Raw genomic sequence first — 17,488 nt, forward strand, 5'->3', positions numbered from 1 at the left:
ATTTCACAAGCTTGCAGCCACCAAAATACTGAATTATATTGTGCTTGCTTATGTGAGCTTTTTTACTCTCATGCAGTACACACATTTATGTTCAAGCTGCAAGGAGTTATAGGCCAGAGCTCCATCAGCTCTGCTCTAGTTTCCAGACTCATACAAGGTAATGTGGCCTCACATACATAACATCTTCTGAAAACAATGCTGAAGCATTGTACTTACACTCTCTACTACAAAACACTTTTATGGAATGCCCTGCAACAAAATCAGAAGCCCAGGCACTGAACCAGACTGTCCCTGACAGCCGCTGGTTCTAGTACAGAGCCTCGCCAGGACCTTTGGTACCGTGAAATTCATGCATTTGCCCCTAGTGATCAGAGCTTGTAAGGATGAAAGCTTCTTGCTAGTGGCCCTACATGGGGAGGAGACTGATACTTGTAATTTGACAACATTGGAATTTGGTTGCTGTGCACAGTTACAAGTACAGTCACCCACCAGCAATTCAGGAAGGGAGCAGCCAAACCCCCAGCCCTACTTCTAGTTCATTACTGTATTTGACTAAGTCTACTGTAATTTTTTACCCTCAGGCAAGGATCAATAGTCCTCTTAGTTATTACATGTGAGCAAGGCCTTGCAATTTGACAAGGTCTTAAGCCTGGGCCATAGGGTTGCCATGTGCCATGACAAAATACTGCAGTGTGGGTGCACCAATAACCTACTCTTAATATCCCACTGTCATTCTTTTTACATTCTATAACTTTTGTAATGTTTTTATTATAGGTTTACTGGTCCTTTAAAGGAAATGTAAACCCAAACTTCTCTTATTTGGTCTGTTTTATACAGTATACCACTGAAAGCATTTTGTTATATCTATTTAAAAAAATATATCTTTTGCCAGAATCTTGAGCTGATAACTTCCTATGCCTGTCTCTGCTGCACTCCTACCAATTACTTCACATTGTTCTGGCTACATCCTAGGACTTCCCAACTCCTACCCTCCATGTAATGTAGAAGGGGAAGTTTCTGACTTGGAGCTCTTTTATACCTATGCAGTTGGATGCATTTTGGACTGTACTCCAATTGCATAAACAGTCCAAAATCATGGCTATTCTATGGGCATAGTTCACAGTGCAACGCAGTCCAGAAAAGTACAAATGCACTGCAACACATATCAGTGCACATAGAAGCCCAAGAAAAGAAAAAAGGAGGAAGTGACCTCACAGGTCAAATGCAGGTACAACTGCATGTAAACATGCGTCAGCTGCATGTAAAATGCACATCAAATGCATGCATAGGTACAAGGAAAAAACACTCAGTTACGTGCAGTTTCTGGTGTGAATGGGCCCTTAGGGAGACTTCTCCTCCAATAGTATGTTACTGGCCATGTTGTGGTCTGATTGTACTAATACTACTGTATGATCCAGAGGTACTATTTCTCTTCTCTCTAAACTGTAAATGTTTTGGGGGTAAAACGTAAGGAAAAAAACACTTTAAACATTTTTTTAATGTAAAGATCAAGAGCTTCATGTATTATTCTAGTCATTGGCAGTTAAGGCAAGGTGATACTTTGAATACCTGCCTTCCTGGATTGTGACATCAAGAACTGTGCTCTCCACAGATAAGATAGCAGTACACAGACTGACAAACACACGTACACTAACTGTTCTTACCAAACAGACTGCTAAGCTACAGGAAGACCTGCTTTGTGCTGCTGCCCAGAGGGGAACAATCAGAAGGCAGGAATTGTGTAAAGACAGAAGAGCCATATGAAAACTCTGTGAATAAACATCATGTTTAACTACCAATACATCAACTCAGATCAACTTGCTGGCTTTGACAAGTACAAGGTAACCCACATTACTACACAGTCTGCCGGATATCTTTTCATACTATCAAGTCATTGTTACTTTAAGGCTTTGTAACATATTCATAAAATATATCGAATGTTTTTAGTTGGTAAGTGATTGTAATTAGAATTGTTTCGTTTGTTTTGTTCTGTATTCAATTAGCCTGCATTCTGAATAGTTTTAAATTATTTCATCATCTATTACAGTAGAAAGCAGCCTAAAACCAAAATTACGCATTTTTACGTTAACTAAAGAGCAAAATGTATTATTCCCTTTAGGAACTGTGGCAGAAATCAATTTTAGGGGTCCAGTCATTTAATGTTATTTGGGCTGCACAGAGCAGCACTGCTCAACACAGTCTGCATTTTTATGCAGCAGGTATCAACACACTAAAACTCACCACAATGCGGTGCAGTGCATAAAAATTTATAAAACTTTATTTTGTGACATTTTAGTACTTTTATAAAAAGAAAAAAAAAGATAACAGTGCAATGCATTGTACTAATGTATTGCAGCACTCCTACACATCATATACCAGCGGGATCATGCTAAAAGGAATATAACACGCACCGCTGTTTGACTGGGCCCTAAAAAAATATACATACAGCTTGTTCACAATAGTTAGCATGCATTCATTTATTCGTGGTGGGGGAATTTTCTTTATGGCTTGTTCTTAAAGATTTTTTTAACAAGATTTATTTGTAAATCGTATCTGGTTTGAGTGAGCAATTGCTTTAGGTATGGGGCATGTCATAACAACTACAAGAACTTTTAATATAAAGATGTTATGATAAACACTGTAAAGGCTGGACTCCAAATCCGAAAAAGTCAAGATTTCAATATAAATTCTGCTGCCTTTTGTCTGAATCCCTATTCATACCGATATTAGTTTTTTTGCTTCAAGTGTTTCTAAACTCTAAGTCTGAATTTCTCTTATTTGACAACTTATAGTCTGTTAAAAATACCACAAAAATAGCTGTCCTCTTCTGCTATGGGCAGTTATCAGTTGGCATTGTTCCCACTTATCTCTGCTGACTACAAAACACTCTTATTTCCCAAAAATGTTTTAAAATACTTGGTTATGATTCTGAAACTCCACTTTCAATCTTATATTGAAAACAAATAATATCAATAGAAAAACACACCAAAGTTCACCTAGTATTATTATGCATTGCCCCTAATGCAGATGCACAGAGACATAGCTTGAAGATTTTAGGCCCTGATGAAAAAGTTGACCTGGGGCCTCCCCACTACCACCTGCTGGTAGTGTCAGTGACAATATCAGTAGGGCAGAGGGTGGTGCCAGTAGGGCAGTTGACAGTACCAGTAGGGCAATGAATGGTGTCATTAGGGCAGTGGATATGTCATTAGGAAAGAGGTTGGTGTCAGTAAGGCAGTGGATGTGTCAGTAGGGCAGTGGATGTGTCAGTAGGTGTCTGGGAGGGGCACACTAGTGTGGGCAATTGGGACAATCGCCTTGCATCTCCTGCAGTGTGTCCAGGGTCACAGATGCTACAATGGCACCCTGTATGGTAGCTGCAATCTCTTTGATATGAGAGGGAGTAAGAGGACATGTACTATGGGGTGAACTAGAAGCGGAAAGAGCTTGTTTTAGGAGAGGGCGTTGGTGGGGTCATTCTGCAAATCCAACCTCCCCTTTTAGCACAATTCCTCTCCCTCCCAAAACACCCCTAGTACATATCCTCTTACCCCCCTCCCAAAAATCACTTCTGGAAGCATAAAACTGTGTTACCTGCCCTTGACTCTCCCCCCCACACACACTCACTCAAACACACACACCTTCCCGGTCACTGTGTCCCCCTCCTCTGCAAAGTTCAATTATAGTGTAAGAAACTCATGGATGGTTACAGGAAGCAATTGATTTCAGTTATTTTTTCCAAGGGATGTGCTGCCAAATATTAAATTGAGAGTGCAAATAATACTATCCAGTCTATTTTTGGGGTTTTGCATGGAATGTATCAGATTTGGCTTTTTGTTTCTCTACTTTTTTGTGTCATACCAATACAAACAAAATAAATAAACATGAGAATGCCTAAACATTTGTAATTGCAACAATTTTCTGAGTGAAGTGGTACATTATCTTACAGAAATGCAGGGGTGCCAGTAGTTTTGGCCATGACTGTATATTCCTAACACACTGCTTTCCCAGGGTGACAGCACTGCTCCTCCTAGATACAGTATGGTTGTCACCCTAGGACAGAAAGTGTGTTCCTGAGAGGATCACAAGGTGAAAATAAAGAAAAGAGAAAAATAATGCAGCTACTTCTAAGGAAAAGTAAGCTGCAATACATTTAATTTTTGTTTTGGGGTTTAATACCACCTTAAAGCGGAATTCCACCCAAAAGGGGAAGTTCCGCTTTAAGGATTGGCACCTTTGGGGAGCAGGGGGGGAGTGGGTACCCGAATTTGACAGGTTCTCCCACTTCTAGTCCGATCACCTAGTGTCCTCCCTCCCTCCCTGTAGTCTTTTGGGACACGGAAAAGGTCCCAGAAGACTACAGGACCATTCACGAAGCGCAGCGCTACTCGCGTATATGTGCAGTGGGTACTTGGCTGCGAAGCCGCAAACTATCAGAGCCGGGTGCCCACACTGAAGATGCGGGCCTCCTTGAATACAGGACGGCCGGTGAAACGAGCTACGGGGGGGACACCACGGGACCAAGGGACAGGTAAGTGGCTGTTTTTTAAAAGTCAGCGGCTACTGTTTTGTAGCTGCTGACTTTTATTTTTTGATAGGTCAAGTGGAACTCTGCTTTAAGGTAACTTCTGCTTCTGCTTTTATATACACATTTAAATTGTCCAGGTTTCAAAAGGTCAATATGCAATTGAGTGAAATTGGACAGTTGATAAATTCCCCTGCAGAGTCTGAAGCAATACAAGGGATACCAATCTCTGCAGAGAATTATTTTAGCTGTTGAATGAAGTGGTACTGACCTCTTGATATGCCACTATGCCCGATGCTCTAGTGAGTATATTTGGTTACTCTTGATGACAGTGGAGTTTGTTTACCATCTAAAGCATATGTTGACCTCTCTGTTATAGAATGAAGTGTTTTCTTAGTGGAATTGCTGCAATTATATACATCTGATCTCTTCGCTTGTTGCAGCATCTTTTTAGTCTGCAGTTGTCATCATAGACAGATGGATTTGCTTGCATACATTCAATATGTGAACAATAGTAACAGGATTATCTTAAAGCTGAAATTCATCCAGGTATAACACAACTTCATGCAGCTCCTTATTCATTAATATATCATGGAATGTATTTTTGTAAATGTAGCGTACGTACCTAATTTCGATTTGCCGTTGTTTGTACAACAGAGCATAGAGAGTGGGGAGAGAGGCAGGACAAGGAGCCAGTCAGTGTGCCACAGTGCAGGGAGCATACTCATAGGAGGAGTGAGAAAAGTGACAAAGAGATAAGTTCATAAGTGTGCTGCTTCCACTTTCTCTACCAAGTCAAAGGTTGGGGGTGTGAAACAGATCTGTAAGTGAAAGTGAAAGTGAAACTGCACAAAGAAAGGTCAGATCTGCTACTACCAGGGAGGTCTGTTCTATGTGGCAGATCTGTGTAAATCTCAGATCTGGATGGTCAGGAATACTAATCATTTGGCAAGTGAAAGGGCTCTCATATACAATATGTTATTCTGTGTTTTCCATTGTTTCCTTGAAGTTCAGCTTTAATTTTAAGGTTGAGAGTTTCTAGCTCTGGGATCTATTTCAGTTTCAGAACAGTGTTTCAGCTGATATAACTTTATCACATTAGCATATAACAATTATTTGCACTTCATACAGTCTAGGTGAAAGGGTGCTTATGATTAATTCACCAAATTTAGATCTTATTTCTTCCATTGGCCTACTTCACAAGCTTAGCGGTTGGATTCTGTTGCATGATGGCAGTGAACTGAAAGAAAAGATGTAAGTAAACATGATTATATGATGGGTTGTTTTGTAGTATAGAGAGCTTCTAAACATGTACTCGCTTTCATCAGATGAGAAAGAAAGTGAATGTGCATTCCTAAACATTATAACATTCCATGTAGGGCTAATTCATTAAAAAAGAAGAAATATGTGGTTTTTCATCAGTGGCATAGAATAACATTTAGCAAGAACAGCACCTAATTTTAGCACCTAATATCTTGTGGATATAGATGTATGATTTTTTTTAATCTACTTTACACTATCCTGGAGTTGTTTATTTGCCTTCAGTATTGCCTGACAGGATTCCATGTCAGTGTCTAGTGTTCATAAGGAAGAATATTAGGGACCATGGCTTGCAACAAATGTTAAATCAGGCATATAGTTTCTTTCACTTTCGGTGATAATGGTAAACAATACAGATAGAGAGGGTGAATCTCCCTAATAAGATCGCAGACAGCAATAAAAACCTGACAAATGTTCTAATCCCTCTTCATTCAATATACAATGTAAAACTATAAAAAAAAAGTTTTGCTGAAACTATAATTAAACTTCCACTTTAATATAATTGTAGATTAATTTGGCATTAAAGAACTATAGCTAAAGTTTTTTTTGTACAGTTCGTTCTACACTCCCGTTTTTAGCTGACAGCGAGCTAAAGCCCAACTAACATCACAGAGGCAGTGTAGGCTCCACCCAGATGCCTGGAGCAACACCTGGCCCAGCCTCTCAGCGAGCCGCTGAGAGCCTGAGCCAGCTGCTCCCTACCCTCCACAGGCCGGGGTGCTGGAGGGGCAGAGCAGACAGCGGTGAATAACAGTCCCTGACTCTCTGCTGACAGCTGAGAACTGAGTGGTCAGTCCTCAGTCTTAGAAGTGGCAGGGGGACAGATGCTGCATCCTCCTAGGTAAGTATGTTCTTTTTTCCTAAAACCCATACTTCTCTTTTAAATTCACTTTACTAAATTAAAATTAAGGTGACATTAACATATCATTTTTGTATGACATTAGAAAAAGTATGGATTTCCCTTTTTATGTTTTGAGATTGTAAAGATAATTTATTTTTTTTTATTTTTTTTTTCCAAAAAAACGTTTTATTGAAGTATGAAAGGTAAACAAATGATAGACAGATACGGATCGCAGTCCGTGCAAAATTTCTCGTACGTTCTCCCGTAACGCAGACGGGATCAAGACAATATATTAATTTGTAGAACATCAGAGGACGGAGTTCCACAGTAAGGCAAAAGTGATAGACGTAACCATAGTAATACTGACAGCAGCAAGTACTTTAGATAATTATGGTATACACTAGGCTCTATGTAAGGAGAGTACACATAAGCGGATTCTGAAGTGGTCGACAAAAGTATCCTCACAAGGCATCTATGACATATATTTCCATCTCTAAAAAATGTGGGCTACTGTTGTAGAATATTGTTACATCTGTATAGCTATGAGTGTTCCGTACCTAATGAGAATAATAGCTAATTAGATTATGAGAAAAGCGGGTGTAAATGTGAGAAGGAAAAGAAAAGAAAGAGAGGAACGTGGGGATGGAGGAAGAATATGAGATGAGATATCAAAATGAGGTGGGAGGAGACCCACATGACAAATAGAAGGGGGGTATGGGGAGAGAGAGAGGGAGAGAAGAGGGAGAAAAGAAAAAAAAAAAAAAAAAAAAAAAAAAAAAAAAACAGGGGGGGGGGGGGGGGAAGTGGTTGGATGATGAGGTTCATATTTAAATAAGCATAACCAAACCAGTTACATCTATTAGTAACAGCCTGGCTGTATCTAATTCCATCTTTTTAATTAGCGATATAATTCAGTGAATGACCGTTAATGGAGTTATTGCCGAGGTGAAAGTTCTAGAGGCCTTCTGTGTCTCCAAGTCTTTCTCGTTCAATCCTTCAGCAAGCCAAGGTAAGTATCAGTAGATTGGAAATGGGTCCAACAAGCCCAAGTCTTCCTGAATCGCTCGGGGTGATCTTTTGCCACTGAGATCAGTTCCTCCATTTCAGCAATCCTCTGGATCCTAAGAATCCACTCTCGTACGGTGGGAATATAGGCTGATCGCCAATGAACAGGGATACACTGCTTTGCCGCATTTAACATGTGTAATGCAAGGGACTTACGGTAAATCCTCACCGGAAGAGAGGAGTGATGGAGTAGACATTGTGCTGGTGTAAAGTCTAGGGTGTAAGTGGTTACTTGTCTAATGGTGTCCAAAACTTTTCTCCAGAAGGGCTGTAGCAGCGGGCATTCCCACCATATATGGAGAAGAGTACCTTTTGCCTGGGAGCATCGCCAGCATAAATCTGGCACTTTAGGATCAAATTTATGAATCACAGATGGAACTCTGTACCATCTGGAAAAAACTTTGTAGTTGCTTTCTTGTGTAGAAACACATATGGAACCTTTATGCATGTGATCGTAAATGTGGTTCCATTCCTCAGGTGAGATGGAAATATCTAGATCATGCTGCCAGGCTGCACAGGCCTTCAGTGAGTGAGATGTATTGGAACTTTCCAATAGGGAATATAATTTGGATATTACATGCCTCTGTGGGAGATCTGTAAAGCAGAGTTTTTCGAAAGCTGTAAGTGGTCTTGAATAATCCTTTAGATGTGGGGAGTTACGTAGAAAATGGTGGATTTGTCTATACATCCAAGGCGTTAAGGTAAGGGCTGGCCACGCCTTTGTAATGTCTTCTCTAGATCGGAGCTTAGAATCTTTGAGAAATTGACGTACTGTTAGGTTATCTTCCCGTTTATACCCAGCGAGAAAGGTCGTAGACATCCCTGGAATAAAGTCCGGGTTCAATTTGATCGGAGTGAAAGGGCTCGGAGAGGAAGAAAGTACTTTTTCCTGAAATACTTGCGCGCTACATCGTAAAGTGGGACCTATAAGTGGGTGCATCCGAAATTCAGAAGGGACATGGGCGGTTTTCAGCCATGGGGAGGTGGAAAGTGGTATCTTTGAAAAATCAGCCTCCAAACCGACCCAGATCTTACGAATGTGATTCGTGGTCCAGTCTACTAATCTGGCTAGGTGGCAAGACCTGTAGTAACGAGAAATATCCGGTAATCCAATCCCTCCATTCTTCTTGGGCATAGTGAGTTGGGTGAAGCTGATTCTTGGGCGTTTATTATACCAAAGAAAAGAGGAGCAGAGCGTTTTATATGATTGAAAGAATGAATTTGGTAATTGAATGGGTATTGTTTGTAGTAAATATAATATTCTGGGGAGCACGTTCATCTTAAGTATAGCTGCTCTACCAAACCAAGAGAACCAAGGTTTATTCCACGTCTGAAGGTCTTTGGAAATGTTACGCAAGAGGGGTAGAAAATTTGTTGCATATAGTTCGGTAAGATGGGAGGGTAGTTGGATACCTAAATAAGTGATAGTTTCTCGTTGCCAGGTAAAGGGAAAATTCGATGTCGCTTGTTTAACCACCTCCGGTTTTAATGATACATTAAGCGCTTGGGATTTAGAAAAGTTAATTTTGAAGTTAGCCAAATACTGAAATAATTTGAAATCCTGTAACAAATTAGGTATCGTGATATGAGGATCTGTCAGGAAAAGCAGTATGTCGTCAGCAAAGGCTGCCACTTTATGCGTTTTGCCATTGATCACAATCCCTTTAATGTTGGCATTATCTTTAATGCAATTCAATAAGGGTTCCAGTGTAAGAATGAATAAGAGAGGTGACAGTGGGCATCCCTGTCTGGTCCCGTTGCTGATCAGAAAAGAGTCTGATAGGTGTCCGTTCACTCGCACTCGCGCTGTGGGGGCTTTATATAGAGACATAATATAGGTCAAAAAGCGCAAAGGCAGTCCAATGCCAATCAAAACTGCCTCTAGGTAATCCCAAGCTAGTCTGTCAAATGCCTTCTCGGCATCTAAAGAGAGAAAGAATCCGGACTGTTGATTTTGGGTTAACCAATGATGTATATTTATGGCCCTTATTGTGTTATCTCTGGCTTCTCTTCCCGGAACAAAACCCACCTGATCCGGAGATACGATGGAGTCTATAACATGTAGCAGACGATTAGCCAAAATCTTGGCAAAGATCTTCAGGTCAACATTCAATAGGGAAATAGGTCGGTAGTTCGCTGGGGACGTGTGATCCTTATTCTCTTTGGGTATAACTGTAATGTGAGCCTCGGAAAGATTGCGCATGGACTGCCCCGGAGTGTTTAATGAATTGAAAGCCTGGAGAAATGGGAGTGCTAATACGTCAAGAAAAGATTTGTAATAAGAATTAATAAAACCGTCAGGTCCTGGACTTTTACCAGGTTTCAACTGCGTAATAGCTTGTTGTAGTTCCGCTAACGTCAGAGCACTCTCTAATTCTTTTGCTTGCGATCTAGAGATCGGTTTAGGAAGATATTGTGTGAGGAATGACTGTATAATGACCTCACGTGGCCTAGTATCCGCTGCTGGTTTGGACGGTAGGGATAAATTATATAAATTAAAGTAATACTCCTCAAATTCCGCCGCAATATCCGACGGTGTTTTCAGTATGCGTCTATTTTTGGAATGAAGCTGATATACGTGCCGAGCAGCCTTTTTGGATTGTAAAGCCCGAGCAAGAAATTTGCCACTCTTATTTCCATGTTCGTAGAAAAGTTTTTGTTGAAGAATAAAATTACGTTTAGATTTCTTTTCCACTACCTCGCTGAGTTGTGTAAAGATAATTTAAATAGTTAGATAAATTTAAATTCTGCCTGCTTATCCTTTAGCAGAAGATTTTGACTTACAGCTTATATTTTTGGCTTACCTCACACCATCTGCCTTCTAGTGATGCCATGGGCTGTTGGAACATTAGTCATACATTTACCTGTATAAATCTGTCAATATTTTCCATTTATGCTATTCTAGTAAATGTTTCTAGTTTTTGGCATTCTCTCAAGAGTTTCAATATCATTGTTATAAATGTAACTCTGTATATTGGACTAGTTGTTGATGCTACACAGTATGTTATGTTTATGTATGTAATAATAAATCCTGTATAATAATGTATGCAATGTAGCACTTTCTCAATAACCCCTTCACAACCAAACCCAATTTTCTAACTTTGGCATGTATTACTAGACCTGTACATATCATCATAACCACTGTAGTGGATAATACCTTGTTTTTCTCAGGACACATTGGCCTTTTATTCGGTGGTTTATGTTAATAGATATCTCCTGATTTTGTTTTATAAAAGGAAAACTGGCCCAAAATCGGGAAAAAAATCATTTTATTTAAACGTAGCTGTATATTTTTATTCCATTACTATGATGCACCACCAAGAAACCCTGCAAAATAAATTATCCTACTCCTGACAATCACAGTGATACCACATATAAGTGTGTTGTTGTCTTGTACTTTATTTGATATGTGTTATTCTTTATACTTTATTTGTTCTTTGTAAGGCCAGGAAACAATAGTACAATTTTTGGGAATTTTTTGTTGTTTTGTCCTTCCTAAACACACTGATACTAACGTTAACACAAAATATAATACCTTTTTTATCCCTACCTAAAACACACTGTCTCTTATACAGCCACTTAAGAAAGTGATAATGATGATGAAACTTGCGTTGGGGGTGGAGCTGATTAGTAAACACCTATGAGACATGCTGACAAGCACTGTAGCCAGCTTTAGCATTGCTAGCAGGAGAAATCTTAGTAGGGCCTGCAGACTGTTTCACATGCAGTGTGATCCTTTTATAGGAGTTATGTTTGTCAGCATATTTGCTTTTTAATAAACAACACTTGGTTTTAGCAGTACTAAGCAATTTATTGTTTTATTTTCCTGTGATCTTTGATGTTCATACTGTGGCATGAGAGAAGGTAGAGGTGATCTGCTGACTTAAGTAGCAGCTGCCTGGTCAGGAAACCCCGCTGTAGGTCAATATAGAAGCCCATGACTGTGCCTCCTATTCATTTACAACCTTCTGGGTTACCTTCCCAGAACAGGAAAGAACTATAGAACCCAATCACTCAGCACTCGCTGCATCTCTGGGACAGTCTGAAATATTCAGGCAAATTCCTTTCACTTCACCTTCTGCTACTGTCAGTTATTCACAATCCTTCATTTCCACCTGGCTTTGAATCCCCTAGATTCTTTTGCCACTGGATCGCCTTGAAGGTGACTTGTTTTCACACCTTGCTAACTCTGAGAGGTTTTTGTGGATCTTCAGACCTCACTGCACCTCTTGCAATCTGAGTTATTCTGCTACCTACAGGTTAAGAATTATGTATTGTCCACAGTAGATATTGTAGGAACCTGTTTGACTCTAAAGCTGGCCATAGTTAGAGCGAATTTCTTTCCTGCATCCACAGGTTGCAGAAAAGAAAATTGCTTGATTCTCCCATCAACAAGGTCAATGTCAATCCCTCCTGTGGAGCCATTGTGTTCTCCTGGGGGGGAGGGGGGAATGTGGGGAGATGTCCCCACTGGGAGAACACAGTGATTACTGCTAGGGGCTACAATGATCACATGTAAAATCCAACTGGTTGGTTGTACCCAAGTTGATCGATCTATCAACTTGGGTACATTCAGTCTGCCCATACATGGTTCGAATCCTGACCGGTCTCTGCTGACCTGGCCAAGATTCAAACTGTCTTTGAATATAAATGCAAAAAAGTCACTCAGCAGGGATGGTCTCCCTCCTATACAATCTCCTAACCACTAAACAAACACCTCAACCACTGATATATGTCTCTAATGGGAACATGACCTACAGCATATTGTAGATCAAACACACTGGGACCAGATTTGGGCCACCACAAAATCATGCTCCTGTAATGTAGCAGCTGTGGAAATGAATCACAAAGTGCTGCTTCGGTGATACATGGTCCTTAGCTTCCGCTGACTGTGCTGTGCACTGTTTTTTCGTGTCTGCCCCAACACTGGATCCTTTTTGTACATTTGCTGGACCTGTCCAGTAGCCCAGCATTTTTGGCAGCAAGTGTACCAACTCCTCCAAACTCTTTTCTGCCCAGCCCCCATACTAAACCCATTTGAGAATTAACTGTAATCCTGAGGTGATCTCTAAATCTCACCTTACCCTTATGTACTCAAAACTGAGAAACAGTTCATAGCAAAGGCCTAGATGTCATTGCATTTCCCCATATTGGAGGTTAAATCCAGAGTCCACTGGACTCTGATAGATGAACAATTAACAGCAAGACTCCAAAATACCATACCCAAATTACATTGAGTTTGAGACCCTTGAATTATTATATTTTTCCTGAGAGATTTTGATCACACCCTACTAGACTTGTGATAGCCTGCCCCATGGCACCATAGAACGAACAACCCTGGAACCTCACCGACCGACTCATTCCCCATTCCTCCTCCCCCCCCCCAACTGCATGTTTCCTCCGAGCCCCCTCTTCCCTTCTCCCTCATCTTTTCTCCACTTAACTATACATACTGTTCCTTTTTCTTTCTTTACACAAAAGCTCCTAATGCAACCATGATGGGCATCCTATTTGGAAACTGAGTGCACTTAAATCGGATCCTATAGCCAGAGCTATTGGCTTGTGCATACATTCTTATGCTTCCTGTTATTTGTACTAACAGTTCTTACAACATAACCTTGTGTACATTCTTTACACTCAATGTTGCTATGACTGTCCTATGTACACTCTGTTTTCTTACTTTTTAAATTTAATAAAAATTATTGAACAAGAGATGCAGCTGTCTAGGATCACAGGAATTCAGAGTGCTTTTTTTGCTGATTTTTTTCTAAAGAGAAGCAATATTAGCTAATAGGTGACTGTCCAACTGAGGTGGAGGGACATGTGGAATCAGCACTGAATTTTATGGCACTTGCATGTTTTACTAAAGGGATAGTGTTTTCATACACTGTTTCACATACTTTGTGATCTGCTTTACCATATATATAAACCTGGTCTAGCAGAACTTTACCATGTAGTATTTTATTTTACCATGATCTTTGATGCACATACTGTGGATTACAGGAACTCAGAGAGCTTTTTTTGCTGATCTTTTTCTAAAGAGAAGCAATATTAGCCGCTGAGTGGCTGTCCAATTGAATTGGTTGGGAAACACTTGGATGTGGAATCTATACTGAATTGTATGACACTTTCTTGTTTAACTGAGGGAATAGTAATGTGAACATTGCTTTACATACTTTGTGATCTGTTTTGCAAGATACTGTATATGTTTGTATGCATATTTCATACCTGTAATGCATATTTCATACCCGACTGATCCCTGTGGAATGCTTTACAAGGCAGTCTCTGATTGGATAAGTTGGTGATCATGATGGGGAAGTGATCTGGCGGCCATTTTAGAATCTGGCAAAACCTCATAGAAGTCCTCGTGGAGGAACCAGGGAACTCTGAGAGGTTTGGGTATTCTGATAAAGGCTATTTTAAAGAGGAATCATGATGTAAGCATATTCAATAAAGTATTTTAAATTGTATATGCGGCTTTACACTATGATTTATTCTATATATGGTGGGCATCGGTGGATTGGTGAAGATTCATGGTTATACTTTATCTGGATGACATCTTGATCTGATCCATGAGGCTGTGATGTCCTTTGGTTGAAGCAGAATTTGTGATAATACCCTCAGCGGGAGGTGTTAAGGCATATTATTTACATATTTTTGGTAAGGGTATTCACTCCTTACACCATAGATGTGGACACAGTGTTTCACATGCTGTTTTTGGATGCATATTTTTCACTTGATTGATTCACTGGCACTGTTTTGACATTTTCACTTTTTTCACTATTTGTGATCACGCATGGTTGTTTGCGTTTATCACATCTGTTTCATTTATATTTTATTTAAGATAATGCACTATGTGATTTTTCTTTTTTATGTTGAGGTTTCTTTGTGAGCCATTGAAAGGCTGAATATGAAGATTGATGATTAAAGTTGGCACAGAGTGACTTTTATAACATTATTTATTTAATTTTATTTCTTATCTATTTTTGGACTGTTATAATTTTTTTTTTAAATATATTTGTGTGATATATACTTTTGGGAATATTGGTATTAGCATATTCATTTTCACAGTTTTTCTAAAGAGAAGCAATATTAGCTGCTGAGTGGCTGTCCAATTGAATTGGTTGGGGGACACTTGGATGTGGAATCTGTACTGAATTGTATGACACTTTCTTGTTTAACTGAGGGAATAGTAATTTGAACATTGCTTTACATAATTTGTGATCTGTTTTGCAAGATGCTGTATATGTTTGTATGCATATTTCATACCTGTAATGCATATTTCATACCTGACTGAGCACTGTGGAATGCTTAACAAGGCAGTCCCTGATTGGATAAGTTGGTGATCGTGATGTCACTGCCCCACCATTTCTAATCAGTGAATGGTGACAGTGCTGAGTGACCCCCTGTGGTTTATGTGCAGAAGGGCAGCCACTCGATGCTGGACCTGGAAGATTGCTCCTACCACTATAGCTTTACACAGAGTAACCCTTTTAACACTGAACTCCTGATCTGAGAAACACTCGTTATTAACATCAGGAATTCAGGTGGCCCAAGCAGGGGTAGATAGGTGAACTTCCGTTCACCGATCTTCCCTAAATTTTTGTGAACCTGGAAGTGTTTTACTCTGAGCATTACCAGGTTAATGGCTGCTAAATTATGTCCACCATCAGCCAGGATGTGTACAAATCACATACTGTCAGTACTCAATTTGTTTGGAAACAGTGCAGGGGAGACATCAGTAGTCAGATTCATGATATCTCCATAAGCGGGAACTATAACCGACCTACAGTAATGTTAGTCCCAATGGCTTCCGCTGCTGTGTCTCAGCCAATGGAAAGGGAGCAGGGGGCAGAGCCAAGCCATGCTCTGCTGTGTCTTATGGATGCAGAGAGTGGGGCTCGGGAGCAAGCATGCACCAGTGCCCTTATAGCAAGCGGCTTGCTATGGGGGCACTGCTCAGGGGGGATAAGCCAGAAGCTCCAGTGGGGGGCACAAGAAGAGGAGGTTTGGCGCTTCACAGAACAGGTAAGTATGACATGTTTGTTATTTTAAAAAAATTAAAAAACAGGCCTTTAGTATCACTTTAAAAAATGCAATTACAATCTTTTTATTCTACAAGTTGATTTTAAAGATAAGATAGGAGGTAAGAAGGCCTTTATTGTCAATGTAAAATACATTTACAACAAAATTGCAATGCCACTTCTCACATAACAAGTAATAATACTTAATACACACCTCGTTAAAAGAAAAACAAAAAAGACAAACATGTATTTATGTATATATAAATAAACATATAACAATCACATCATTATAAAAAGGTTATGCCATACCATATTTCTTGGAACAGAACCTGTTACCACTGGCTAACTAGCTTGATTTAATTTCGGCATTTATTGCCTTAATAGTCCTCAGGGAAAAAGCTGTCTCTGAATCTAGTTGTCCTCAGCTTAATGTTCCTAAAACGCCTACCTGAAGGCATTCATTCAAATAGATAATGGTCAGGATGAGAAGGGTCATTCAATATTCTCCATGTTCTACAGAGATGAAACTGGTACATTTCAGCTAAAGAAGGAATTTTGCAGTCAACAATCCAAACCAACAATCCTCTGAAGGGCAGCTTTGTCAGCCATTGAGCAGCTGGAGTACCACAATGATATACGGGGGAGATTTACTAAAGCTGGTTAACTCAGAATCTTGTGCACCTGTTCATGGTAACCAATCAGCTTCTAACCTAAACTTGTTCAATTACGCTTTAGCAATAAAACCTGTAAGCTTATTGGTTTTCATGCAGAAGTGCACTAGTTTCTGAGTGAACCAGCTTTAGTAAATAAACCCTACAGTATCCCAGTACACTCTTGGTTGACCGATAAAAGATCTCCAGCAATTTCTTCTCTAGACCACTTTTCTTGAACAAATCTCAGAAGATACAGCCAAAAACAAAAAGAAAAAAAGTTTCCACATTACACAACATGTTAAGGGACATAGTGCATTGTGGTGATCTGATGCTTGGTGCAAAGATTAAGACGTAACAGGAGAGGTGTAGGTGTAAGTATAGATCCACAGAATGACTGAAGCAGGGAGATTATTATCTGCAGGTCCTCAGCTACAGCTTTCTGTCACACTGCTGACATTGTAAATCTATGAGCTTCAGAGCATAGGAAGTGCATGGCTGTGTTTTTTAACCGCCTTAGGTCACCTTTAAAGCTGAAGTTTAGTATACTGTATATTTTTGGGGGCATACAGAACCAAACACATGTTATGTATATTTAGCACGTACGTACCTCCAAAGGAGCCGTTTAATATGTTGGTTCCTCTGTTCTTGTGCCCATGACTCTGCGAACAGCTCTGTACTCTTTGCAAGTGTACAATCCAAATGCACACGTTCCTGCGTTAAAAACGTATCGTCATGCACTCCTGATGAAGTCACATGGTGCGTGACAATACGAGTGGGGAGGAGCCAATGGATACTAGAGCCGGAACGCCGTCAGCATAATAGGAGACACAGCTTGGTGTATTGTTACAGCTTTACCACTACTTTTATTATTATTATTATTATTATACAGGATTTATATAGCGCCAACAGTTTGCTCAGCTCTTTACAATATAACGGGAAACAATATAGCAACAATACAGTTCAATACAAGAGGGATAGGAGGGCCCTGCTCCTTGGAGCTTACAATCTAGGAGCTGTGGTTTCTATTACTGTTACCATGTGAGTGTATTTCAATACATTT

The 17,488-nt window shown here is 39.9% G+C and overlaps 1 protein-coding gene across 3 annotated transcripts in view; it reads left to right on the forward strand.

Annotated features, from left to right (window-relative positions):
• Window positions 1–1,648: 1,648 nt before the first annotated feature.
• The window catches only part of LOC149461400 (ethanolaminephosphotransferase 1-like), a 97,762-nt gene continuing 81,922 nt past the window's right edge, over window positions 1,649–17,488 (forward strand). For all 3 annotated transcript variants that reach the window (XM_089678310.1, XM_089678312.1, XM_089678313.1), the window contains exon 1: window positions 1,649–1,841. In XM_089678310.1, the coding sequence (XP_089534436.1) occupies window positions 1,785–1,841 (57 nt within the window). In that variant the 5' untranslated portion in view covers window positions 1,649–1,784. The remainder of the gene's footprint in view (window positions 1,842–17,488) is intronic.

The sequence above is a fragment of the Staurois parvus genome, unplaced genomic scaffold (genome assembly GCF_062004578.1).
Source record: "Staurois parvus isolate SC_StPar_1 unplaced genomic scaffold, SC_StPar_1.0 ptg000203l, whole genome shotgun sequence".
In the NCBI taxonomy this organism is placed as follows: domain Eukaryota; kingdom Metazoa; phylum Chordata; class Amphibia; order Anura; family Ranidae; genus Staurois; species Staurois parvus.